At 53.5% G+C, this 27,735-nt stretch overlaps 1 protein-coding gene across 5 annotated transcripts; it reads right to left on the bottom strand.

The window, feature by feature from the left end:
- Nucleotides 1-1,346: 1,346 nt before the first annotated feature.
- Nucleotides 1,347-27,267, bottom strand: ip6k1 (inositol hexakisphosphate kinase 1). 5 transcript variants are annotated; one of them, XM_062471065.1, is made up of 7 exons: nucleotides 20,477-21,588; nucleotides 19,877-20,100; nucleotides 11,061-11,519; nucleotides 7,750-7,969; nucleotides 7,337-7,518; nucleotides 5,579-5,754; nucleotides 1,347-4,438 (listed from the first exon to the last, which is right to left on the bottom strand). In XM_062471065.1, the coding sequence occupies exons 1-7, from the start codon at nucleotides 20,482-20,484 to the stop codon at nucleotides 3,710-3,712; spliced, it is 1,998 nt and encodes a 665-aa protein (XP_062327049.1). In that variant the 5' UTR covers nucleotides 20,485-21,588; the 3' UTR covers nucleotides 1,347-3,709. The 5 variants fall into 5 exon arrangements, with proteins under 5 accessions (XP_062327049.1, XP_062327076.1, XP_062327059.1 ...); XM_062471092.1 differs by lacking the exons at nucleotides 19,877-20,100; nucleotides 20,477-21,588 and adding an exon at nucleotides 26,698-27,267; XM_062471075.1 differs by lacking the exon at nucleotides 19,877-20,100 and having other exon boundaries at nucleotides 20,525-21,550.
- Nucleotides 27,268-27,735: the final 468 nt, after the last annotated feature.

Here is a 27,735-nt window from a genome sequence, read left to right on the forward strand (position 1 = left end):
CACACATGTAGCCTACAATACAGTGGTAGAGAATTGAAGATGACATTTGAAAATAATCATGGGATCAACGTGATGCCCTGCAAGTGTCGCTGTTGAAGCATTTCAGAATTTCAATAACAAATGCAGTGCCCGTTGGCGGCTTACGAGATTCAAAGGTCCACGGATGGATGATGGACGCCTATTTATATACATTTTTTGCCAACGAGAATCGTTCGTCCAAATAACGTCACACGCTCCACTGCCCGTTCATGGGTCCCGAGCAATAGGCCTAAACCGGACGATTTTCAACTTCATACAGTGCCCGGTTCTCGAGAGCATGGAGCCACAGACACAAACGTAGACAAGAGATTCCTGCTTTTAAAGTGAGATGAATTCCCGCCAACCTCCACCACCCCCCTGCCGCCTCTATGAACCAGCACCACCGATCCAGATAAAATACAGTTTACGGCATGGCAATTCAAATATCATAGTCCATTCTCTACCACAAACCTCCCTGCGTCTTCTAAAGGGAGATAAGCCAAGTTTGTAAACAGCTTCTGCGTGTTAGATTGAACCAGAGACATAGAAAAAAGATGACACAAAGACGCCATTTCTTAAATAAATGTTTTATAGCTCACATTCAAAGTTGTCATAAAGATGTCATATTATAATTCTTAAAAAAATATCCATCCATGCAACAACAACAAAAGGAAAAAATATTATTTTAGGGGAATTTATATGTATACATATATATATTTCTATATATATATATATTTCTATATCTTTTTTTGTTTGTTTTCACTACAGGTAATTTCTCCTCACATCTATGGAAGGACAACATCCATCCCAGAGGAGAGAATGACTTCACTGAAATCCCTTTACAGCCTCATGGATTATCGTTTCCCTTCTTTGTTTACGAGTGATTGTTCCTTTATCTTCTCTGGCATAGGGCAGGCTTTATCACCGCTAGGAACCTAAAACAGCTGCCCCTGTTAGGAACATCATCTGGAGCAAATACCACCTTAAAAAAAAAACATCAACAAATTAAAATGATCGTTTTATCCCTAACCCTCATCCTGTAGCACCTGGCTGGTGAATATCTGTTTAGTAGAAATCTGACGTCTCTTTGGGCATTATACAACTTCTTTCCTCAGCTTTTGCGTTCTTTAAACAGTAAATAGACCTGAGCGATGTTCTCCTGCTCTACTTAATATTCACGTGAGCTCTGTACAGTCAACTGATTCCAATACAGGCGTTTTAACACCATTTTAGTGAGCACTACAAGATCAAAGAATGTCTTCCAACCAATTGAAACTAGCTCTGAGGACCCCTCTACCTCTGGAGAAGGGTGGGGGTGGGGTTGGGGGGGGGGGGGTCACCAAGAACTCCTTACTGTGTTTCCTATCTCTGAATGCATAAGATGAACATACACATACAGCATGTGCAGCAACACAGACATCGTTTGACCCCCACGTGTTGGTTTGGCCCCCAGCAAAGCTACTTTGTGTGCTACTGTTGTGTTGTGAGCCTGGACGTGAAGCTACAGCGCGTGATGACTGGGCCGGGGTCAAACTCTCCACAGGTCAGAGGTTGCCCCTGTCGACCCCTGGATGGAAGATGACGCCGGGGTGATAGTGCTTTAGGGAAGGTCCCTGCTCAAACACAAACTGTCCGACTGACACACTGACAGACCCACGGACACACACACACACATGGAGACAGGACTGCCCTGCAGTAAAAGCCTGAGGGGAGAAAAGAATCCACGAATCACCAAAACATGACGATTATGGCTACAGTGCAACATTGTTCCATCTATACAGAGAACACCCTAACCAGGTGACACAACACTGGGATGCTCCCTCCAGGATGGAAGAGGGGGGGGAGACGAGGGGGGGGAGGAGAGGGGGGGGGGGAGAGGGGGGGGGAGGAGAGGGGGGGGGGAGGGGGGGGGGAGGAGAGGGGGGGGGGGGAGAGGGGGGGGAGGAGAGGGGGGGGGGAGAGGGGGGGGGGGAGGAGAGGGGACACAAGCACACAGGGAGGGGAGAGTGATGGAGACTACTAAAAGCCTACCAAAAACCCTCCTTCCTACCACCAACACACTCTGGTGGCGGGTCTGTAGGTGAGAGGACCTGGACAGGCAGGACCACGAGAGGCCAGCGTCAAGAGTCACCCACACCACCGTGACTGCGTCTGGCCAGGTCTTTACAGATCCAGGAAGGTGCTGGAAGGTGGAGGGCCCAGGAGCCGTGTGTGGACAGGTTCTATCTCTCTGCTACATGTGCTAACAAAGAACGAAATATCACTGAGTGTCAGTGAAAGAGGAATTCATTTATAGTCTGCCCCCATGAAACAACCCCAAATAAAAAAAATGAAGTCAAAAGAAAAAGGGGAAATATCATGCTTTGATGCTTTTAGACACCTTCTACAGTGCAAACCAATAGGGGGATGATTTCAGGGACGAGTCCCTAGAAGGGGGCTTGTTAACACAGGGATGAGTGCAGACTGAGGATGAGTACATGGTCCCACTGACATGCCTGGGACTGACTGAGCTACCAGCATCTGGTAACAGCAGAGCGGTAAAAAGAAAGAAAGAAAGAACTGTCACAACAACAACAACAAAATGAAAAAAAGGAGAATAAAATCATATAATAAGGTAATAATACAGTGGCTCTATTAACACTGAGTAAGGGAACTATAAAAAGAAACATAATAAAATGCTGACCGGTTATAAATGAGGTTCCAGTCAGAGCGGAGGAGGAGGTGTGTTGAAACCCAGGCCTGGCAGGCCTCCTCTTCCCCTGCTCTGCTGGAGAACAGAAGAAATTCTTCTGACCCTTCACCTCCCTTTACAGTAAAGCTCACACAAACAGCAGCCAGCGGCCCAGTCCCGATACTTCAACATGGCCCCTTCCCCTCCTCGCCCCCTTCCCATCGCTCACCGTATACTGAGAAGAAACGCCCTGAAATGACCCGACAGCCAATGACAGCGTGCCCGACGAGGGTCCTCAATATTGCTTTTGCGCGTCGTCCTGTAAGATCAGCGATGTTGACGAGGAGGAAAGGAAACCAGCTGAGGCTATTGAGACGCTGCCGGCGTTTAGGTTTCTCATTTAGACACCTGATAGAACAACTGCAGTGGGAGTGTGTGTTACCTCCCTCCCTCCCTCACCCCCCCCCCTACCCTATCCCTCATCACAGGCAGATACACCCCCCTCCCCCCCAGTAAAGAGAGGCTGACCCTGAACTTGCCCTGAGCAGTGGCTGCCTCCCCCTCCTCTTCCCACCCTGATCCGAACCTCCGCAATATTTAAACTGGCCACACGGTGGCGACGAACCCCCACCCCCCCCCCCCCACACAAGGCAGACCTGATGACCCTCTGTGTTTCCCAGAATCATAGCAGCCATTTCTGTCCAGGAGGCTATTATTATTATGGGGTGGTTGTGTGTGTGTGTAGCTGCCCCCCTCCCCCCCCCCCAGCTCTCCCTAGAGACCAGTGAGGAGGGAGAAGCTGAAGGTTGAGTCTGAGTCCGGTGGCTTTCTGGCCCCTCAGGGACCCCGAAACCCCGACATCTTCAACTGTCAGCGGGCTCCTTCACCTCAGTCGCTGTCTGGTCCTGCCGTCTGTCTGGTTTCCTGTTCTCTCTGTGGGGGTCATAGAGGAGGAGCGCTTCAGGATAGGAGGTGGAGAGGTGAAAGGTGGGAGATTTAGGGGCGGGCTGAGTCCGGGGGCTACTTGTTTTCTTCTCGGATGGCCTCCAGGATGGTGATGAGGCTCTCCAGTCCGAACACGTAGCCGCGGTCCGGCCCGACATGCACCGTCTGGTCGTCGCGGAAACCTTTGTAGGTGCTGTGGGCAAAGTCGATCATGCGGACGTCCACGCCGGGCGGCGTCGCGTCGCCGTGGCGTTCCGAGGGCGTGGGGGTGGGGGTGCGCTCCGGCTGCAGCTGGGGGCAGTCCGCCAGGGGCTGGGGCACCTGTGGGGGCTTGGGGGTCTGGGGCACCACCTGCATGGGCTTGGGGGGCTGGGGAACCTGTGGGGGCTTGGGGGGCTGGGGGCCTTCAACTGGCCCTCCCTGAGTCCCCGCCCCACCCGTCCCTCCTCCTGGACGCGCGCCCTCCTTCTCCGAGGGCCCGTCGACCGGGCCCTTCCGGAGCTCTGTGGGGGCGTGGCCGGGGGCGTGGCCTGGGGCGGGGGGCTGAGCAGGGGGCGGGCCCGGGTGCTCCCTGCCCTCGTAGATTATGAGCAGGGAGCTGGAGTAGAAGCGGTAGGACACCTGGCGCTCCAGAACGGCCTTCAGGCTGCGCAGCTTCCCCAGGACGGGCTCAAACAGATCCCTCCTCAGCCCCGCACCGTTGTGCATGTACTGGTACAGCGCCTGGCGGAACCCGTCAATGGACAGACCACGCCCGTAGTACTTGTTCCTGCACAGATAGTGGCCTGTGTCCATCTGGTACACCTGCAGGAGAACACACACGCACGCGTACAGAATGAGTCATCGAATTCAGCACCGGAATAGAGTGGAGATAGAGGGTGGCTGTTTGTATGGGAGAGCACTTCACGGTTGTCCATGTTATCTCGAGTGCCACAGCAGTGAACACACACCATCCATCATTCCTGGGCCCTCTCTCTGTCTCTGTGTGTCTCTCTCTCCCTCTCTCTGTCTCTGTGTGTCTCTCTCTCCCTCTCTTTGTCTCTGTCTCTCCCTCTCTGTCTGCCCCTCGTGAAAAGGGAAAATCCATTTACAGTAAATGTACGCAGACATTTTTACAGCACTGTTGTTAGTCAACACATATTTCTCTCTCGTGAGAACGGCTATCCCCTTTACGTACTGGGAGTCCCTACAACCCTTTATCCGGCAGTGCTCTAGGTAACACAAGGAGAGGGAGAGGAGGAGAGGGAGGGGAGGAGGAGAGGAGAGGGAGAAGAGAAGTGTCCTCGCTGGGCAGGATACTTTTTCTGTTACCCGAGCCTGGCATGGAGTTACTCCACATATCATCTAACTTGAACTAAGGCCAAATATCACCCAACACCTCGAAAAGTCACAGAGACGTGTATGCGACAGAGAGACACAGAGAGAGAGAGGGAGAGAGAGACGCACACAGATAGAGAAAGAGAGAGAGGGAGAGAGAGAGGGAGACACAGAGAGAGAGAGAGAGACAGAGACAGAGAGAGAGGGATAGAGAGGGAGAGAGACACAGAGAGAGAGAGGGAGACAGAGAGAGAGAGACAGAGAGAAAGAAAGAGAGAGATAGGGAGAGAGAGGGAGAAATAGACAGAAATACGTTAAGAGAGGAAAGACCGACATGCCTCATCAACATTCTAGACAGACAAACAAATAAATGGAGAGACAGTCAGTGAGAAAGTGTCTCATGTGCATGTCACAGAGAGACAGTCATAGTATCACCTGCATGCCAGACAGAGGCAGAGCCAGATGGACAGAGAGAGAACGACAGCCAAGTCAGCCAGTCAGCCAGTCAGCCAGTCAGCCAGCCAGCCAGTCAGTCAGTCAGTCAGTCAGTCAGTCAGCCAGCCAGCCGGTCAGCCGGTCAGCCAGTCAGTCAGTCAGTCAGCCAGCCAGCCAGTCAGCCAGTCTCACCTGCATGCCGCAGACTCGGACCCCCAGCGTGGCGGAGGTGCTCTGCTCACACTTCTTCATCTGGCGCGCCGCCTTCTCCTCCGAGGCGTCGTCCCCGTGTTGCCGGGTGCCCATCTTCAGGTCCAGGATGCAGGGGCAGCTGAAGTGATGCACCACGTTCTCCAGCAGCAGGAACTCTGGGGGGGCGGGGGGGGTCAAGGAGCCTGGCGGAGGGATGGGAGCCTGATAGTGTCTATAGAACCACGAGAGGCTGAGTGTGATGGCGTCTCAACCACCTGGTATGAAGCTAGTGTGAAGAGGAATGACGTGTTCACAGGTCTCCTGTCACAATCAAACCCAAGAGCAGCATCGTGGTTCAGGAACACAGAACAGAGCAGAACATGAGACTGAGTCCTGGACTCTCCCCTCATGGTTCACCTGCAGCTGTGCGGACCTGGGTTAGACATCCTCTACGTACGCTCCTAACCCAACCCCCCCCCCCCCCCCCCCCCCAGCCCAGGCCCCAGGACGGCCCGTACTCCCAGAGAGCCACCCAGCATGGCAGCCCCAGAGCCCCAGTAAAGGCCATGGCCTCGTCTTTTTACCTCTGCGTCAGGAATGTGGGAGCTGAGCACAGCTGAAACCCTCTCTGACCACAACTCTCTCCTGCTGCTGTGTGAGGGAGGATGGGCTGTTCACCTCTGACACACAGGCCGGGAGAGGAGGAGAGAAGGAAGGAAGGAGAGAAGGAAGGAGAGTAGGAAGGAGAGAAGGACGGAAGGAAGGAAAGAAAGAGAGAATAAAGCAGAAAGGAAGGAAGGAGGGAAGGAGAGTAGGAAGGAGAGAAGGAAGGAAGGAAAGAGAGAAGGAAAGCAGAAAGGAAGGAAGGAAGGAGGGAAGGGAGTTGTGGACAAAACATTGAGGGCATCCCAATAGGAGGAAGTTGCATCTCTGGCTGAAAGATTAAAAACCCCGCCAGTGTCCAGATGAGCTTCCCAGTGGGCTGTGTTGAGACAGAGGCTCACAGCGGGCTGTCCTGGCCTGGTCAGAAGCCTGCAGGAGCCCCCTGCTGGCCTGGAGGTCAAACACACAGCCCTGTACAGCATGTGCCTGGGAATGAGGGCATGAGGTCAAACGATCAGAACAAGACCCAACTCAGAGACCACAGCTCCACAGGGGAGGCCAGGGCTGTGAGAGACACATGCACAGAAGAGGCCAGGGCCGGGTTGTGCAAGCCTGGGCCTGGACCTGCCTATCCTCCCCCTCTCTCTCTCTCTCTCTCTCTCTCTCTCTCTCTCTCTCTCTCTCTCTCTCTCTCTCTCTCTCTCTCTCTCTCTCTCTCTCTCTCTCTCTCTCTCTCTCTCTCTCTCTCTCTCTCTCTCTCTCTCTCTCTCTCTCTCTCTCTCTCTCTCTCTCTCTCTCTCTCTCTCTCTCTCTCTCTCTCTCTCTCTCTCTCTCTCTCTCTCTCTCATCTACCTGTCACCCTGCTAAGTTAACATGTTATCTTAAACTCCATAAAGCCAAACGGATCAATACAGGGACTTGATCCTGAGAGGCATCAATAACGTGAACGTCATTATCATCCAGGCTGCAACTAATCAATAGCAGCACCATCAGTCATGACCAGTATGGTGCTGTGCAGCCTCACGCTATCTGAACACCCCTCCTGTAGCATGTTGCTAGCTACCAGGAGGCCAGACAAGGGGGTTCTGAGTTCCAAGACCTGGTTCTGAGTTCCAAGACCTGGTTGTAGGTGGCGTGCGCCACAGAGAGGGATACTGTAGAGCTTCCTGTCCTTGGACTCTGAGCGCATGCGGCTGAGCTGTTGCTTGTGGCAGCGCAGGCTCCAGGGGTTGTGGCAGATCTTCTCCAGGCTCAGGACGCTGTTACCGTCCAGCATCTGGAAGGGAACATCCGAGTGGATCTGCAGCTCCAGGCGAGGACTCTTCAGCTCCTGCAGGCTGGAGGAGGAAGAAGAGGAGGAAGAGGAGGAGGAAGAGGAGGAGGAGGAAGAGGAAGAAGAGAGAGAGACAGGTTGAGAACTAGAGCACTTTATTATCGAAATCTGTTGACACAGATCTAAGCTATTCATTCACTCACTCACTCTCCTCTCGCTCTCTCTCATACACACCTACACCCCCCACACCTACATCCGCCCCTCCTCCCCCCCCCCCCCCCCGCCCCAGGCCTACTTCTCGCTGCTGTCGCTCTCGTGCGCGGGCCGCTCGTCCTTGTGCTCGCTGCTGGAGCGCTCGCTGCTGGAGCGGTGAAGGCTGCGGCGGGAGTGTTTGCGTCGCGGCTGGTCCCTCTCCCCCAGCTCCTCGTGCTCCGCCCCCTCCGTCTCCACGTACGGGTACGCCACCAGGTTGATGTAGCCGTCCATGTCCCCCTCAAAGCACACCAGCACCATCCCTGCACACACACACAGGCTTGTTTTTGGAGGCTAAAACCCCTAGAATTTTTTTTTTTGAAGTTACAGTTTTTCATACTTTACTTGTGAGGACATTTGGTCCCCACAAGGGTAGTTAAACAAGAGTGCAATGGGAGGGAGAGCTAGCAACAGGCCCGCATTCATGCTTGTGTGTGATTGTGTGGATATGGTGTGAAGGGGAGAGTGGGAGTGTTTGGTACCAGGGCTAGCTCCCTCAGTCAGCGGTCTGCCCCTCCCTGCCCTCCGCCTCAGTACCCCAGACACAGCTCTGCATCCCCTCACTGTCACAGCTGGTTTTGCTCTCTACCCCTCTACATCGCTCTGCCTCACTTTACCCCACTACCCATCTCTGCCTCACTTTACCCCATTACCCATCTCTGCCTCACTTTACCCCACCACCCATCTCTGCCTCACTTTACCCCACCCCCCATCTCTGTCTCACTTTACCCCACCACCCATCTCTGCCTCACTTTACCCCACTACCACGCTGTGCCATCCTCTAATGTCTCTACCTCTTCCTCCCCTCCACCTCCTCACCTCTCCCTGTCTGACACCCTCTCCACTCCTGTCCATGTGCCGGGGAGCAGACCGGATCAGTTCCCCAGCTCCACTCCTCGGCTCTCTGCATGTCTGGGTGTCGCCTTTCTGCTGTGTCATGTTCCTTACACTACGCCACCCTTCAGCCACCCCCCCCCCCCCCCCACCACCCTCTCTCACACACACACACACACACACGCTCCTTCAAACTCACTCGTTAACAGTGGTTCTAATAACACTGAAAAGAGAGAGGCATGACAGAGAGAGATGGAGAGAGACCAAAAGAGAGGAACAGAGAGAGACAGAAAGAGGAACAGATAAGAGACAGAAAGAGAGAGAGACAAAGAGGGAGAGAAAGGGGGTGAAAGTGTAGCATAGGACTTTATCTGTGTGATCCCTCCTTAGTAATGTCAGCACCGCCCCAAACCGCTAATGAATTGAGACAGTGCTGATGTCAGAACCTAGGAGAGTGTGTGTGTGTGAGAGACAGGGAGAACAGGGATGATCAGAGCACACCAGGCAGTGTATAAAGCGCTGGTCTAATTGTGGAAGGGCTCAGTTTAATAGCGATCAGGGATTGGCCCTGTGTACGGCTGGGTGTGGCTCTCCCCTGTCACACCTGCGTGGTCGTAGACAGCCTGGAGCTCTGCTTTCCCTGGGCCTTCCCTCCCTAAGCCCCGGGCACCACAGGAAGAGATCACCCCTGTTTATCTAGCTCAACTCAGCCACCACCAGCACCACGGCCAGCCTGTTCAGCTCTGCAGCCCTGGAGGTCAGACACATCTGCCCCCATCTCAGCACCCCTCCTGCTCTCCCTGCCTATCTGGGTCGGAGGGAGGGAGGGAGGGTAAGTGTGAGGTGGGTCGGAGTCCCAAACACCTATTAATAGCCGCGCTTCATGCATAGCTCCCAGGCTTGGGGGTCATTCCTGGGAGCCCTTGTTGTCATGGTTGGACAATGCAGGGGCTGTGGCCAGGGCCGAGGCTAGGGCAGGGGCTGAGGCTAGGGGCGAGGCTAGGGCAGGGGCTGAGGCGGAGGCTAGGGGCGGAGACAGGGGCTCAGACTGGGGCGGAGAGAAGGGCAGGAGTTAGATCTATATATAGCCTCTATAAGGCCCTTCATGGAAACGGACACATGGATGGAAACACAACAAGACCTGCCCCAGGAAGAGAGGGAGGGAGGGAGGGTCGCCTCAACTTGAGTGCATCCAAAGCAGTGACATTGGGAAAGTGCTTCGCACACACACACACAACCACAGTGTTGATCTCTATCACACACCTCTCAGTAGTCTAACCTCAGAGGACAAACACAAACCGCAACACACACTATAGAGCAGTTGCATCTCTTTCTCAGACCACTAATGACCAGCATGCCTCTCTGATAAGGCCAGATGCCAGATAAGTGCATTTCGACTCGTCAGAATCTTAACAGACTTCCCTGACCCCTGTCTGGATCAGGAAGCAGATGGATAATGAAGGTTGTATATGTGCAGCTCTGGACAAAATCATGTTCTTTAAGTCTGAGACCCATACCCAGACCCAGGCCCAGACCCAGGCCGGAAGACAGAAGAGAGGGGAGATATGTGTGTGTTTGTGTGTGTGTGTATCTGTTTGTGTGTGTCAGATCCCTGCTAATGGAGTCTGTAAAACAGACCAGATCCTGCTGGCTGTCCTGTTTCCTGCAGAGCTGACCCAGGGAACAGACCCAGGGAACAGACCCAGGGAACAGACCCAGGGAACAGAACCAGGGAACAGAACCAGGGAACAGACCCAGGGAACAGACCCAGGGAACAGACCCAGGGAACAGAACCAGGGAACAGACCCAGGGAACAGACCCAGGGAACAGACCCAGGGAGGAGGTCCAGGGAGCAGGCCTCAACCCAGGATGGAACTGGATCAGGGATCAGACCAAGGGGCCTGTCTGCCTGTTTGGTAGCGTTGCTACAGCAGAGACACAACTACCCTGACAGCAAGCAGGGTGAGAGGCAGAGCAGAGCAGAGCACAGGAAGCATGTGTATCCTTTTGAAACACTTCTCTGACGTGACACTGATCTCAGCCACTTCTGCTGGACAGGAATTCCTATTATCCTGCCAACGTACCAGCGCTGGCTCAGTGTGTGGGGTGGTGTGTGTGTGTGTGTATGATGTGTGCGTCTGGGGTGCTGTGTGTGTGTGTATGATGTGTGTCTGTGTGGTGTGTATGCTGTGTGTGTGTATGATGTGTGTTTGTGTGGTGTGTATGCATGATGTGTTTGTGTGGTGTGTATGCGGTGTGTGTGTATGATGTGTGTCTGTGTGGTGTGTATGCTGTGTGTGTGTGTATGATGTGTGTTTGTGTGGTGTGTATGCATGATGTGTTTGTGTGGTGTGTATGCGGTGTGTGTGTGTATGATGTGTGTCTGTGTGGTGTGTATGCTGTGTGTGTGTGTATGATGTGTGTTTGTGTGGTGTGTATGCTGTGTGTGTGTATGATGTGTGTTTGTGTGGTGTGTATGCGTGTGTGCAGTGTGTGTGTGCACGCTCCTCCTCCCCTCACCTTTGTACTCGGGGGTGAACTCCCTCATGTCGGGGGGCAGGGACTCGTAGAAGCGCTGCTCCCGGGTGATGAGGGGCTTGCAGACCGTGTGGTCGTCGTAGCGCATCATGCTGGTGTGACCTCCGACCTGGTGCACGAAGGGCTCCAGGGGCACCCCCCCGCCCCTCCGGCCCCCCTGGCCCACCGGGCCCCCCTGGGCCTGCCCTACCGCCGGGCCCGCGCCGTGCTTGCCCGCTTCCATGGCGTGCGGGAGGCACATGACGTTGGGGGGCCGGGAGGGGGCGGGGGCATGGGCGCGGGCGCGCAGGCCGGGCGAGCAGGGCGGGGCGCAGGGAGGGGGCGGCTGGGAGCGCACGCTGCCGCCGGGAGGGGGAGGAGCCAGCCCGCCGGCCACGCCCGCCAACCGACTGATCCAATCCCCGCTTGGCGACAAGCAGGGTGTGTCACGCCTGCTGCCTCCTGGAGGAGATGGAGGAGAGAGAGGGGGAGGGAGAGGATAGAGAGGGAGAGAGAGAGGGGAGAGAGAGAGAGGGAGGAGAGAGAGGGAGAGGAGGGGGGAGAGAGGAGAGAGAGAGGGGAGAGAGAGAGGGAGGAGAGAGAGGGAGAGGAGGGGGGAGAGGGAGAGGAGAGAGAGTGTTAGTAATGATCTTATCCACAGAAAAACACCAGACCAGACCCAGACCAGACTAGGTGAGTAAGGGCCCAGCCAGGCCTCCTCCCAGCCCCTTAAAAGGTGATCCAGCGTTCTGTTAGAGACTCCTAGGGGCTCAGCTAATTGAGCGATTGATCTAACCACTGACACACCCCTGCATTCCCAGGGCTTTCTATAAAGCCTGCATGTGGTCTGTGGCATGTGTGTGTATATGTGTGTATGCATGTGTATGTGTGTGTGTATATGTGTGAAAGGTCCTTTTTCGTGTCATGGGAAGCGACATGGGGCCTTTTACAGGCAGAAGGGAGCTGTGAGGCTGGAAGCTCTGAAAGCTCTTTCAAGTTCACACACACACACACACACACACACACAGTCAGGTGGGGTGAGGGGGGGGGCTCATCCCCCCTCACACCTGCTGTGAGTGTTCCACTTGACTCTGCACACTACAGAGGCGCTAAGAGCTTGTAAACAGCCTGTGTGTGTGTGTCTCAACTGACATTCACCGACAAACACACACTTAATCCTTATTACCACACAGGCGCTCATAAAGACCCCTCAGTGGGGGGGGGGGGGGCGTCTTAATAGTCTGCAGCGGCATACTTCCATACTGTCTCTACACCCATACCCTTCTCCTCAAGCTGAAGGAGGAGGTGAGAAGAGAGGAGGTAAGGAGGAGAGAGGAGAGGTGAGGAGAGAGGAGGTGAGGAGGAGAGGAGGAGGAGAGGTGAGGAGAGAGAAGGTGAGGAGGAGAGGAGGAGAGGTGAGGAGAGGAGAGAGAAGGTGAGGAGAGGAGAGAGGAGGTGAGGAGGAGGTGAGGAGGAGAGAGGAAGAGGTGAGGAGGAGAGAGGAGGTGAGGAGGAGAGGAGGAGAGGTGAGGAAGAGAGAGAAGGTGAGGAGGAGAGAAGAGGTGAGGAGGGGAGGTGAGGAGGAGAGGGAGTGAGGAGGAGAGAGGAAGAGGTGAGGAGGAGAGGATGTGAGGAGGGGAGGAGGAGAGGAAGAGGTGAGGAGGAGAGAGGAAGAGGTGAGAGGAGGTGAGGAGGAGAGGTGACGAAGAGAGAGAAGGTGAGGAGGAGAGAAGAGGTGAGGAGGGGAGGTGAGGAGGAGGAGAGGGGGTGAGGAGGAGAGAGGAAGAGGTGAGGAGGAGAGGAGGTGAGGAGGAGAGGAAGTGAGGAGGAGAGAGGAAGAGGTGAGGAGGAGGCCAGTGTACAGAGTTGAGACGCAGCCCTGGCGAGCAGGCCGGGGAGAAGTGTCAACAGCGAGGAGCTGAGGTCAGCATAAAGAGAGTGACCTGAGCGGATGAATAACATGACAGCATATCAGACTCCTTATCCTGCCCAGTCGTACCCACCCCGACCTGGGCAGACAGTGACCGACTGACCGCCACGCACAGACACATCCCCTGACTCACAGCAGGATAACACCCAGTGACATTGAAGTGTTCCATCTTGCAGGCAAAGCTGATCCATCATGTGTATCTGCTTAGAGGGCTGGTGACCTCCTGCAGGCTGCAGCTTCACACTCCGGAGACTCTAACCACCTGGAGACTCTAACTACCTGGAGACTCTAACCACCTGGAGACTCTAACCACCTGGAGACTCGAACCACCTGGAGACTCGAACCACCTGGAGACTCGAACCACCTGGTTTCTCGAACCACCTGGAGACTCGAACCACCTGGAGACTCTAACCACCTGGAGACTCGAACCACCTGGAGACTCGAACCACCTGGAGACTCGAACCACCTGGAGACTCGAACCACCTGGAGACTCTAACCACCTGGAGACTCGAACCACCTCCAGACAGCAGCCCAACCGTCCACACCTGCTTGCTTCAACACTGTAGCTAAACACACACCTGCTGGTGAAGACTATAGACTTGAAAAATGTACAACCCCCCCATACACACACACACACACACACACGCGCGCACACATGCGCACACACACACGCACACAAACATTTGCAGGATTAAAGGAATCAATGATCAAGAGCAGATTTATAGATGCTTTTATAAACATGAGACAGGTTGGTTTATAGTCTGCAATGTAACTTCCCACAGTGTTTAAAGTAGCTGTTACCCAATGGCAGGCTTAAATCACCCTCCTCCCGGACTCGATAGAAGCACAAATGATGTGTATGTGTGTGTGGTGGAGTGTGTGTGTGTGTGTGTCTAACCATACATGGTCATAGTATAACAGCTGCTTTATCACCGAGGCACAGACTGAAGGTTACAACAACACAGAACTGCAGCCCTCACACACACACACACACACACTTTCCAACAGTCCCAGTCAAGGTTAGAGATGTCCATCTCCTCCATCAACACATCACAGCTCATGTGGGTTAGGGTTAGGGTTAGCTCAGGCTTGGGTCTGAGGACCATCCCACAGCTGGAGCAGAACAGTCAGGCAGGACAGAGCCAGGCTCATCATAAAAGTCAGGCTCAACATAACCAGGCTAACTAGTTCCCTCTGATCGCATTACCGCTACACTGGATCTGCTGTGGCCAAACACAGGCACATCCAGCCAAAACTATGTCTGGGAAAGTCATCGTGCTATCACAACATGTTTATTGGATTGTTATGCAGTCGTTGACCCCTGACCCCGCCGCCCGGGAGATGTCGTTCTCTGGGCTCAGCTGGATAAGGAGGGGGGGGGGGGGGCTGGATGACTGACAAGCTGTGGTCCCCAGTGACCCCCCAGACATCTGCTCTAAATAAACATGTTGCTTCAAAGCAGCCCCCGCCTCTGCACTTCTAGGGTGTGTGTGTGTTTGTCCTGTGTACGTGCTGCTGCACTTTCCGAGGCATGCCAGGCTGAGCTGGTCTCACGCCAGCGTGTCACCGGAGCGGGGCGACTTTGAGCGGGGCGACTTTGAACGGGGCGACTCTGAGTGGGGCGCTGGGAGGAGACCCCTGGCTCGCACGCCCGGCCACGCCCCCCCCCCCCCCGATGATGACATCACCTCGCTCCTCTGTCGCCCAGCGACAGAGAGCTCTCTGGTCTCACCTTGCAGGCATGTCAGCCATGATGGCGTCCGGGGAGGAACAGCACAGCGTTAAAAGGTCTTAGAGGAGGGTGTGGGGCTTAACAAGGACAATAACACCCAATGAGAGCCTGACAGCTTCTGTCATCGAATAACATTCGTCTCCCGGAAAGGCTAACGCCACACAGACCCATGTGTGTGTGGTACTGTCATCTCCGAACGAACGAGCTTGCACACACACACACACACACACACAGGGATGGAAATAGAAGTGTTTTAACATTCCAAGTCCCAGGCTGATGTATTTTTAGCTGCTGTCAGGAATGAGAGAGACGGCAGGTATGACCCAGGCCGGGTGTTGTGACGCTGCCTGACCTGCTGTCTCCAGCACGGCCCCCCCTGCACGGCCCCCCCTGCTCTGCCCCAGAACCTCCTCCAGCACGGCCCCCCTGCTCTGCCCCAGAACCTCCTCCAGCACGCCCCCCCCCTCTCCTCTGTCCCAGAACCTCCTCCAGCACGCCCCGCCCTGCTCTTCCCCAGAACCTCCTCCAGCACGCCCCCCGCTCTGCCCCAGAACCTCCTCCAGCACGCCCCCCCCCCCCCTGCTCTGTCCCAGAACCTCCTCCAGCACGCCCCCCCCCCCCTGCTCTGTCCCAGAACCTCCTCCAGCACGCCCCCCCCCCCTGCTCTGCCCCAGAACCTCCACCAGCACGCCCCCCCCCCCTGCTCTGCCCCAGAACCTCCACCAGCACGCCCCCCCCCCCCTGCTCTGCCCCAGAACCTCCACCAGCACGCCCCCCCCCCCCCCTGCTCTGCCCCAGAACCTCCTCCAGCACGGCCCCCCCTGCTCTGCCCCAGAACCTTCTCCAGCACGCCCCCCCCCTGCTCTGCCCCAGAACCTCCTCCAGCACGCCCCCCCCCCCCTGCTCTGCCCCAGAACCTCCACCAGCACGCCCCCCCCCCCCCCCCCCCTGCTCTGCCCCAGAACCTCTACCAGCACGCCCCCCCCCCCCCCCTGCTCTGCCCCAGAACCTCCACCAGCACGCCCCCCCCCCCCTGCTCTGCCCCAGAACCTCCACCAGCACGCCCCCCCCCCCTGCTCTGCCCCAGAACTTCCTCCACTCAGGACGGGTGGAGGAAGACAACCCTCATCTCCTTTTCTCCTCCCTGTCTCCCCCTTCTCTCTCCTCCTGCTCTCCTTCTCTTCTCTCCCCTCATTCTGCCATTTGCTTCTCTCTCAGTCTCCCCTTCCCTCTCTTTCTCTCCTCTCCTCCCAAACCGTTACCCTTCTACGTCCTGGCCCGTTGCTATGACAACACGACTTGGAGGGGGGGGGGGCTAGCAGGGGGAGCAGGGACACCGAATCCCCAGATGAAGTAAAGACACAACCCTTGACTAATCCAATCCAGATCACATCAAAGATATTACAATCCTGAGAAAATCCAGTCCTCATCCACGGTAAATTCGCTGGGATTTGATATTTGTTGACATTAAGCCTCACGGCCTATCTTCGTCGTAAAAGGCTGACACAGTGAAATAGACCGACAACAAACAAGCGGGCAGGAGTGGCCGTCTCCTGGGAAGCGTGTGTTGTCCTCAGGCCAGCATGGAAGCAGGCTGGCGTCATTCAGCCTTCGCTTTCCATGCAGGGGGGAGACTGTCAACACTGCACAACCTGATCTTCCTCACTGCTACTGCCAGTCTCCCTGTCTGACCCCATGTCGACACACACACACACACACACACACACACACGGCCCTCTACATCACTTGATACACACAGTACCTCTTCCCTACAGCACACATACTGTATGTCTGTATGTAAACTTCAACAGAAAGGTCAAATCCTTAGAGTGCACCGTACTGTACTCACTGTATGTGTCTGTGTGTGGAGCCAAGTTTTGGACAACCAGGGCACAGGGAGAGGAGAGAGGGCAGTGACCCTGGAGAAGACTCTCTGTTCCTGGGCTCTGCAGCTCAGTCCTCCCTGGCTGGCTGGTGTCCAGTCACGCCTCCAGGCCTCCGCTTCCACACGCAGGAGGGGGATGCACCCCCACTGGGTCCCCCTGACTGCCCCTAACTTTATCCCGACCCATTCCTGTCTCACCCCCCCTGCCGCAGACAGACAACGCAGGTGAAACAGAGAGGACCAGGAGACACCAGTAGAGAGACAATATCAGAGAAGACGAGGGTAGCTGTTCACGCCCACCACATGACCAGAGTTGTGGGACACGGAACCACACACTGCTAGACAGCCAGACAACCAGCCAGACAGCCAGCCCATACGCCTCAACAGCAGACGACCTGTGCTGACCTCCTTCGAACCAGCCGAGCGCCAGATGAAAAAAAAAAAAAAAAAAAAAAGATAATCAAATGGAACAGAACCGTCCGTGTCCCAATCAGAAAAGCGCTGTGAGGCAGAGAGACAGCTGTGAGCAGGACACCGTGCACGCTGAACAACACAATGGACCGACGGAAGGAACGAGACCATGAATGATGCAGAGAGGTGGGGATGCAGGACAGGGGCAGGGATGCTGAACAAACACCCAACAATGGGCTCTGTGGAGCCTGTTGTCTCTGCTAATTGTCCCATGGACACACAGTAATGAGGCTTTAATTGGTATGCAGATTGGGTCCCCTACGGTGGACAGAACCATAAGCACCTCACAAAGAGAGACATGCAGAATGAGAGGATGAAAGGAGTACACACACACACACACACAGGCTAACACTCTTTTTCAAGCACTTCTCTGTCCACTAGGAAGAGCACTTACAAAGCTCAGTAGTTGGATCTGACTCTCTTGCTCTACGACTTTCTTGATTTTGAGCTCTTTCTCTGACTCTGTCTCTCGCTCTCTAAATCCCTCTCTCTCTCTGACTCTCTGGCTCCCCAACTCTTGTGTCCTCTTGACTCTCTCGCTCCCTGACTATCACTCTCCAGCTCTGACTCAGTCCATCCCCTGGGTCCTACCCAGCTGCCTGGCTCTCCTTATATAACTCCACAACAGCCGGGCCATCCAAACACTGGGAAAACATCACAGCGTGTGCGTGCGTGTGTGTGTGGGGAAGGATGCATGTGTGTCCTGGCCAGGCCTAGCCTAGCCTGTGTGCATTCACTCCACTGATGCGAATGTGATGGTTAACATGGACATTCTAGATCCTTCCAGTGAGGCCGACAGGCTTCGCGAGGACAGCCGCGTTCTGGTCAACAGAGACTGTGTGTCCTCATTGGGAAGAGAACTTAGAAGTACAGCCAGAGAGCTGCAGTCTCTCACCGTCAGTCATGCTAGCTTCAGCTTCAGCCGGGTAACATGATTACCCTCTGCCCTGCGGGGCAAGGAGCTACTACTGAGGGGAGAGGGAGGAGAGGGGAGGAGGAGAGGAGAGAGGGATTAGGCCTCATTAGCAGGGCAGGAGTGTGGAGGAGAAGAGCAGGGTTAGTCTAAGAGTAGTGTGTCTGGAGCTCTTGTAATACCAGGGCCACCACCTCCTACAGGGGGAACCACAACATCAACATCAACCTCCAACACCAGAACACACCATCTACATTCCCCGAGCAGGACTCACTGCAGACCAACAGTGTGTGTGTGTGTGTGTGTGGGTGCGTGATTGAATGGCTTCTCACTGTGGTCACAGGTTTCAAATGTCACATTCTCATATTGCCAAGTTCATCATTTTCCACCGACACAGACACACACACACACACACACACAGAGACAGCCATCTGATGGATGACTGCAAGAGGAGAGATCCCCCCCACCAGCCATCAGCTCTCTCACGGCCCCCAGGACACCACATCTGATAAACACCCCACTGTGCAAGCGACGTCTTCCTCACAGCTGTGGCTTCTGCACCTTCCTCCTCCTCCTGCTCTGGTGGCCCGAAGGAGGGGGCCCGGAGGAAAGGACCTGGAGGAGGGGGCCTGGAGGAGGGGGCCTGGAGGAGGGGGCCTGGAGGAGGGGACCTGGAGGAGGGGGCCTGGAGGAGGGGACCTGGAGGAGGGGACCTGGAGGAGGGGGCCTGGAGGAGGGGACCTGGAGGAGGGGACCTGGCAGCCTGCTAGGGAGCTCTGCAGTATTCCTCCAGGGATCCATCTCTGTGTGTGTGTGTGTGCGCGCGCGTGTGTGAGTTTGTGTCTGTGAGATTGTGTGTACATGTGTGTTTGTGTGATTGTTTGTGCGCGAGATTGTGTGTGTGTGTGGGCATATCCCTGTCCGCTAACTGAATGAACATGGCGTTCATTTGCCCGGGGCCACAGATGCTGCCCTTACAGCGTCCAGGCTCCTCAGAGACACACACACACACACACGTCCCAGCAGCACTGGAGAACAGCTCTGACAGTCTAACAGACGAGGCCAGATCTGACTGCTGTGACTTGAACACTGTCAATATCCTCCTGCTCCCCCTGCAGCATGTCTCCCAGGAGAACACACAGCTTTGGGCTGGAACACAACTGGATTTGGACTGCACTGGATACAATGTTGATTAGTTAGTGTCCACTGGGGTTTTAGATGTGAAAAAGCAGCACAAAGAAGCCAGGCCCAGTCTAGTTTCAAAAGCCTTTTGACTAAATCCATATTTAGAAAAACATAGCTCATGTATAAGAACCGTATGAACACCACTTTCTCTTTTTCAAACCGCTAACTTCCCTCCTTCCTCCTCCTCCACTTCCCACAGTAGAAGAGCGTTGGGCTGCTAAGTGCTGGATTCTAGAGCCCCTGGAACCACAAAGAAATCTCTAAATAACAAACAACTCAATCACATTAATCTGCTCTGTCTTGTCTCGTCCTGCCCCTGTTAAGTTGTTTTCCAATGTGGGTTGGGTTCTCATCAGTAAATGAGATTTGAAGAGCTCTAAGTAGCCCTTACATCACCAGCGTGCTGTGGGGGGGGGGGGGGGGGGGGGGGGGGGGGGTTAGCGGTTAGCGCGCCGCGAGCTAGCTCCCTGACACTGGGACAACAGCAGCTCCAGATTAGCAGCTATTTCCATCCGGAGTTATGCATGGGAAAGCCCCAAGAAGAACGAGGTCGTCGAGGAAAGCGCCCGACACCACAGAACAAGCAGGTCCTCACTGACCTCTTTGGCAAAAGGAAATGCATCGTCGACACTCTGAGAGGAGCCCAAACAGGCTAGGAAGGATCACCTGAATATTACCACATCTCCAGCTGGTTTCCAAGTACCTGACAAACAGACCACACACCAGCCCAGCTCCTGGCTGTGACGGAGGGAGACTGATAACTCAGTTAAGCCCTCCAGGACACGTCCACACAGACTGCCTGGCCAGACGGCCTGCCTGCCGTCTCTCCCCCTCCCTGGTCCTCTGGTCAGACAGCAGATGAGAGGATGGGAGTTCAGGTTTCCCGGGCAGAGAGAGCTGCTGATGCAGGCGTGGGTGTGAATAACCCTGGAGGTCCACATGAAGTACAGACTAGAACAGCCGTCCACCCTGCTGGCCTGTTCACATCAGACCAGTCCAACACACACACACTCTCTCACCTTTCTAGTACAGACAAACACACACACACACACTCTCTCTCACCTGTCTAGTACAGCCAAACACACACACACACACACACACTCTCTCTCACCGGTCTAGTCCAGCCAAACACACACACTCTCTCTTCCGCCTCTAACCAGTCCAGGCCACACAAGTCAGTCCCACCCCCACCTAGCATACAGACTGTAGAGCGTAGAATACAGTACAGTAAACAACATGCTATTGTATAGGACTATAGTACTGACAGCAGAGAGAACTAGGACCCCGCTCTCCTCACGGTTACCTTCTCATCCTGATACAAGCAGGCAGGCAGGCAGTCACAGATGTTTACCTTGTCCTCTTCTCCAACCTGGGGCTCCTCCGTCCAGAAATCTGCTCTCCCTCTCAGCACACGGCCAGCATCTCCCTCTCTCAGCACACGGCCAGCATCTCCCTCTCAGCACACGGCCAGCATCTCCCTCTCTCAGCACACGGCCAGCATCTCCCTCTTAGCACACGGCCAGCATCTCCCTCTCAGCACACGCCAGCATCTCCCTCTCTTAGCACACGGCCAGCATCGCTGGGAGCCGGGCAGTACCGGAGAGAGGGATCCCTCGAGCACCACGGACACACCGACTGCAGACACGGTGCTGCTCCACACACACACCCACACACACAGCGGACACACACACCGGGTGTTGGGTTACAAACGCAGAAGTTGCAGGCTCGGACACCAAGGAGCTTCTATAGTCCCACACACGGCTAGACCATGCCCCTGGATGAGTCCCAGAGAGGGGAGAGAGAGGGAGGGAGGGAAGGAAGGAGAGGGAGAGAGAAAGTGTGATGGACAGAAAGGGAGGGAGAGAGAGGTGACCCTGCTAAGCCTCTTTCCTGTTTGTTTGTTAGACAAGCTGAGACACAAGAGGACAGATTAGACTTTCACAGCAACAACTACTTTCTAACTGGCTGGCTGCCCTGCCTGGCTGCCTGACTGACTGGCCATGCAGGCAATGTAGTGGTTCTAATTTTAACCTAGGTCCCTGTAGGATTAAGAGGACCTATGATTAGAGGGTCTATCAGGGGGCAGTTCCACGGGCTGGGCCGTGGTGAGTCAACAACAGTACGTGTGATCAGTCAGTAGCTCGGGCCCCCAGCCCTGGGTCTTTGTCCAAAGGCTGTCAAGCAGTAGTAAATACTTTGTTCCACACCAGGTGAAGAAGACCAGAACAGCAGTCAGCAGATACCATGGACAAGGTGACGGCATCCCAGCAAGCCTGACTTTATAGGATCTATTCTGGACCATGGACTCAACACAGAAGGCATCTGTGGCCCCAGCAGCCATGACTGAACCCGGGGCGATATTAGACGTGCGCTTGTCACATCTCCCAGCTTTCTGGATGACCCAACAGTCTGGGAGATACCACTGCATCCAGTCAGGCTGGGAGATCAGCTGCCTCCTGTCAGGCTGGGAGATACCACTGCATCCTGTCAGGCTGGGAGATACCACTGCATCCTGTCAGGCTGGGAGATACCACTGCATCCTGTCAGGCTGGGAGATACCACTGCATCCAGTCAGGCTGGGAGATCAGCTGCCTCCTGTCAGGCTGGGAGATACCACTGCATCCTGTCAGGCTGGGAGATACCACTGCATCCTGTCAGGCTGGGAGATACCACTGCATCCTGTCAGGCTGGGAGATACCACTGCATCCTGTCAGGCTGGGAGATACCACTGCATCCTGTCAGGCTGGGAGATCAGCTGCCTCCTGTCAGGCTGGGAGATACCACTGCATCCTGTCAGGCTGGGAGATACCACTGCATCCTGTCAGGCTGGGAGATACCACTGCATCCTGTCAGGCTGGGAGATACCACTGCATCCAGTCAGGCTGGGAGATCAGCTGCCTCCTGTCAGGCTGGGAGATACCACTGCATCCTGTCAGGCTGGGAGATACCACTGCATCCTGTCAGGCTGGGAGATACCACTGCATCCAGTCAGGCTGGGAGATCAGCTGCCTCCTGTCAGGCTGGGAGATACCACTGCATCCTGTCAGGCTGGGAGATACCACTGCATCCTGTCAGGCTGGGAGATACCACTGCATCCTGTCAGGCTGGGAGATACCACTGCATCCTGTCAGGCTGGGAGATACCACTGCATCCTGTCAGGCTGGGAGATCAGCTGCCTCCTGTCAGGCTGGGAGATACCACTGCATCCTGTCAGGCTGGGAGATACCACTGCATCCTGTCAGGCTGGGAGATACCACTGCATCCTGTCAGGCTGGGAGATACCACTGCATCCAGTCAGGCTGGGAGATCAGCTGCCTCCTGTCAGGCTGGGAGATACCACTGCATCCTGTCAGGCTGGGAGATACCACTGCATCCTGTCAGGCTGGGAGATACCACTGCATCCTGTCAGGCTGGGAGATACCACTGCATCCTGTCAGGCTGGGAGATACCACTGCATCCTGTCAGGCTGGGAGATACCACTGCATCCTGTCAGGCTGGGAGATACCACTGCATCCTGTCAGGCTGGGAGATACCACTGCATCCTGTCAGTCTGGGAGATACCACTGCATCCTGTCAGGCTGGGAGATACCACTGCATCCTGTCAGGCTGGGAGATACCACTGCATCCTGTCAGGCTGGGAGATACCACTGCATCCTGTCAGTCTGGGAGATACCACTGCATCCTGTCAGGCTGGGAGATACCACTGCATCCTGTCAGGCTGGGAGATACCACTGCATCCTGTCAGGCTGGGAGATACCACTGCATCCTGTCAGGCTGGGAGATACCACTACATCCTGTCAGGCTATTCAGGCTCCTGGTTGGTTAAAGGCTGCGGCCGTCTGTTCCTTAGATGGCTAACCGTGAAAATCTTATGCAAGGGAGCTTTAACCCATTCAGAAGCACACACATATACACACACACATATACACACACACATATACACACACACATATACACACACACATATACACACACACATATACACACACACACGCACGTTTATAAACACACACTACAAATCTGGTAGATGTAGGCCTTGACCTGGGACACAGCGAGTCTGAAACAACAACAAGCAATACCGTCTCATCTGCAGCTGTGTTTAACCTACAAAACTAGGGCATGAACGGTTCATGGCCACATTGACAAACTATTAAATAATCTATACAACAGTAATTATTCCACACTCCAAGCCCCTATATGCAACACAACCAAGCACCACTGTCTGACGGCATCACGTGAGAAAGCAGGAAATACATCAGGAGAGTGTGAGAAGGAGAGAGGATCTTGGGCTGTTTAGATATTTAGATTAGAGCGGGTGAATGGATGTAATAACTTAAAACCATGTTGACTGGGTGATCCTGGCAGGCGGACACACCTCGGGTCCAGGAAAGAGGAAGAACAGACAGTGAGCCAAACATCTTGAAAAATATGACAAAGCCGGCTGCTGGCCCTGACACTGTCCTGGCTGCATGCGCTCAGGGATGAAGTCAAATATTTAGATTGGAGGAGGGGTTGGCTGCTGTGGGCAGGCCTGCCAGCCTACTGGGTGTTAGTGCCCTGGTAGGCTTGGGGAAATAGACCTACAGCCAGCTAAAACAACAGTTAGAAAACAGCTATAACAAGCACATAACATATGTTAGATTACCAAACTTTTGTTTCACGTTAAGACACCACGTCTCACATTTTCATTCAAACGCACCGAGTTAGGAATACGAACACGACTAAACCGGAAGTTCTCACGACACTACCCAGGCTTTGCCTTTATAACGTCACATTTTAGCTGACAGCAGGCCTTCTGGCCTTCATAAACCATATCAAGGTCACGTCGAGATCTTCCTACAAGCATGTTGCCATATCAGCACGTTGGCCTTATCTTTGCTGAACAAGACTTTTAACTGTTATATAGCTGCACTTATAGCTGCACAGAGTGTAAATAAGGGGTATGGTCACTAAAGACAGCTGTGCTGACACTGAGAACAGCCATGCACGATCACAGTCTCTCTCGTCTGTCCTGCCACACCCTTGATCCCAAACTCTCCAGGGCAACCTAAAGCATCTGCGTCATGATTTCAACACTAAGCGAGCAGGAGAGGTCATCCAGCAGACACAATGTGTGTGTTCATACGTACGGTGTGTGTGTGTGTGCCTGCACGATTGTACGCAAAGACAACTGTGTGTGTGTGTGTCTGGGCGCTTTAATGAACCGACGCGTGTGTGAAATCGTTGACCTCCAGAAAGAGAAAGGGAGTGGGAGGTGGGGGGTTCCCATGTGTGACAGGGCCACAGTGAGAAGGTGACAGATGTTGACAGATGAGGACAGGAGATGCCTCGTGCCAGCCCCTGGTTAGAGGGGTCAGGGGGGTGGTGACAGGCCAGCGGACGGACATTAGCAGCCATGTCAGAAGTCCTGACAGCTTGCAGAGCTTCCTGATCCAGCTCACGGACACCGTGTTCCCCTATCAGCCTGGCCTGGGAAACAGTCTGACCTTGGTCAGGGGTCAAACACCACATGCTTTTGTTGACGTTTTTATTCACGCGGCAATCAAACCGTTACTATGTGGGGGCGATAAAGATTTGTTTCCATCCAGGTCCACTTGCCAGTCCCTCCACGTCAAGGGCAGACACTGTCTCATGCTGGATGGAGACCGCGACAGAAGAGTCAGGTGGCTGAGCGGTTAGGGAATCGGGATATTAATCAGAAGGTTGCCGGTTCGATTCCCGGCCGTGCAAAATGACGTTGTGTCCTTGGGCAAGGCACTTCACCCAACTTGTCTCGGGGGGGAATGTCCCTGTGCTTGCTGTAAGTCGCTCTGGATAAGAGCGTCTGCTAAATGACTAAATGTAAGACCCTGACAGCCCCAGGCTACAGGCTGCCTGAGCTGGGAGCTGGAGTCCAGAGATCCCCCGACACGATCCGTCTGCCCGACAGCTTCTCACATCGCCTCAGGAGGACGGGACTGTCTTACATTTACATTTAGTCATTTAGCAGACGCTCTTATCCAGAGCGACTTACAGTAAGTACAGGGACATTCCCCCCGAAGCAAGTAGGGTGAAGTGCCTTGCCCAAGGACACAACGTCATTTGGCACGGCTGGGAATCGAACTGGCAACCTTCAGATTACTAGCCCGACTCCCTCACCACTCAGCCATCTGACTCCGTCTTCTGCACCTGTCCTCCGCGTGGCGTCCACCCTACCGATGTGCACAGTGTGTCTCCCCTGTCCGTGCCCTCCTCTCTGCGTCCCTCCCAGCTCTGTATTTTGAAAAGACTGTCAAGACGTGGAGGGAGGGGGGGGAATGTCCCCCCTCTACTCGAAAATAACAGGCGATCCACCCTGAGCTAGGGCAACCAAGAGATGCCATGGGTGATGAAAGGCATTCTTGTTAATGCACAGGTTTACTTTTAAGAGGTGGAAAATTTGAATGTAATGTGGAGTCTTTTGCACTACACATAAAAGCAGCATGTATGTGACCAAAGTCACCACTGAGCGATCACAGTGGACCTCACTGTGACAGGTGTCCCTTGACATCTAGCAAACAGCTGCTAAACACAGTGAGAGTGGGATGATAATAATAACAATAATAATAATATGCTCAATTATATGACCAACAAAACAAGACCGTGTTCCATTCTGGTCCTCTGAATGGCAAGGCTGTCAAAACAATCAACCTGGCTCTTATTTCGGTGGTCTCTAAATGTGAACATTGATTACATAGCTTAGGTCTGACTATTAGTACATATATTTTGAATCGTAAGTCTGGAAGACAGACTGAAAGACAATTTTAGCCGTGCATGTGTCAGTAGAGACCTTCAAATAGCTGAGGAAAATTAGTCGGTGAAGTCACATTTTTCCTCCGATGCGTACAGTATTACGTAATGACCATAGGTCCACAACGCTAAGGATGGCCATGGATTCTATTTTCCTCTTATTAGATGTCCTTAGTAACGTTTAATGAACAGTTTACATACTTCAAAAACGTTAGTTAGCAGGTACCATACAAATGAGTACAATAAAAGAGCGATAACTGTGCATAACTAGGAATCTTTTCATGTATCTTTCTGTCACACAAACGACATCCTTTGAGTTAGCATAGCGTTGCTACCACAACAGAAACAGTTGGCTATTATAATTATAACGTGTTAGCCCAGCTAGCTATGTGCAGATTCATAGCTGTACAGTAGTACACTCAGTCGAGCAAACACTATACACTATACTTTCTATAGCAGCATAACAATACAATGTGACATTTTCAACTGACACTAGTACAGTACTGGTTAGCTTTAGTACACACAAAACTCAGCTTGCGACCTGTCAGCTAGCTCTACAGTAGCAATATTGTGTTTTCGAAATTAACAGTCTCACAAAAACAATTAGAGCTACAAGCTTAGTATCGCTTAGGAAGATGGCAAATATGTATAGGACTAAGCAGCGTAATGCCCCAGTCATATGAATGTCAATGTAGCTTAGTGGCTATAACACCATAATCACAAACATAACTAGACAAGCTGTACATATAACGTTACCTGTTATCAGCACTCGCCTTGACGATTAAAGCAAGTGGAAATCACCAGCGATCGGAGGACGAATAGGACAATCTTTCTCGCGGAGACTTTGCTAACGTTAGTTAGCTAGCTGTCAAGCCAGCTCCGTCCGGGAAAAACAACCATGGAATGATATGAAGCCAGAGGACCAGCGTAACAAATAAACATTTGTGTCATGTATTTCTCTTACCATGCTGCTACGCTAGTTGTGTTAATATAATACAAACGGAATAGTTGTACTAATACAAATCGTTAGGGCCCTGGGCCGTGACTCAGAACATAGTAATGGCAGCCCGGCTAACGTTTCGTTTACACGCTAGCTAGCCAACTTCCCCGTTCACCCGTTCTTCCCCGTTCACTCGCTATGAGTGCGTGTGTCGATGGATCAACCAACCCGTCCACACACACTTGCTTAGCTAGTAGTGTGCTAAGTAGTTGCTTATCTCACATAATCGAAACTGAAGCAAACTATTTTAAGTGGGGAACAAATGTAAAAAAATCTAGCAACTGTAAAAAACAAAACAATAAAATGCTAGCTAGCGAACTTGACCATGATGAGAACCAGAGCTAGTGTAATTATTTTGATTTTCTTGAGACACTCTTGCCATCTACTGGTGGTCAACGTGTGCGTCGGGTTAATTTAGAGTCTAGTAGTCGCTATAATGTAGACAAACTACTTCGATGGCTTAATCATGTGTAGCTAAAGGCAGAGATGGCAAAAGTACAAAGTATGGTTAGGGTTAGAGTTGGTAGGCTACACACAAAACAGTACTGACTACACTTTTTCACTCAAGTTGTTAAAGTAAAGAAATGTGGGCTCTGAGATAGGCTACTCATGAGTCATGAATGATGCCAACGTTTTTTTTTTTTTTTTTTATTATTCTTGTTGCTTTCTACCTTGCCCCATGGTAGCTTCCAACAAGCTAAAGTAACGAGCCTTGCTTGAAAACGTAAGAAGTAAAAAGTACAGATATTTGTGAACAAAATAAATTGTGAAGTAGGCTACTGATACCAGAAAAA

Source organism: Osmerus eperlanus, chromosome 1, assembly GCF_963692335.1.
Source record: "Osmerus eperlanus chromosome 1, fOsmEpe2.1, whole genome shotgun sequence".
Classification (NCBI taxonomy): domain Eukaryota; kingdom Metazoa; phylum Chordata; class Actinopteri; order Osmeriformes; family Osmeridae; genus Osmerus; species Osmerus eperlanus.

Excerpts from the sequence above, each read along its gene's own strand:
- ip6k1 (XM_062471057.1), bottom strand. The coding sequence starts at position 20,114 with ATGTGGACCTCCAGGGTTATTCACACCCACGCCTGCATCAGCAGCTCT. Across the intron at positions 11,520-19,876 it reads GTGTGTGGTCTGTTTGTCAG|GAGGCAGCAGGCGTGACACA; the intron begins GTACTTGGAAAC and ends CATCTCCTCCAG. Across the intron at positions 7,970-11,060 it reads GTTCACCCCCGAGTACAAAG|GGATGGTGCTGGTGTGCTTT; the intron begins GTGAGGGGAGGA and ends GTGTGTGTGCAG.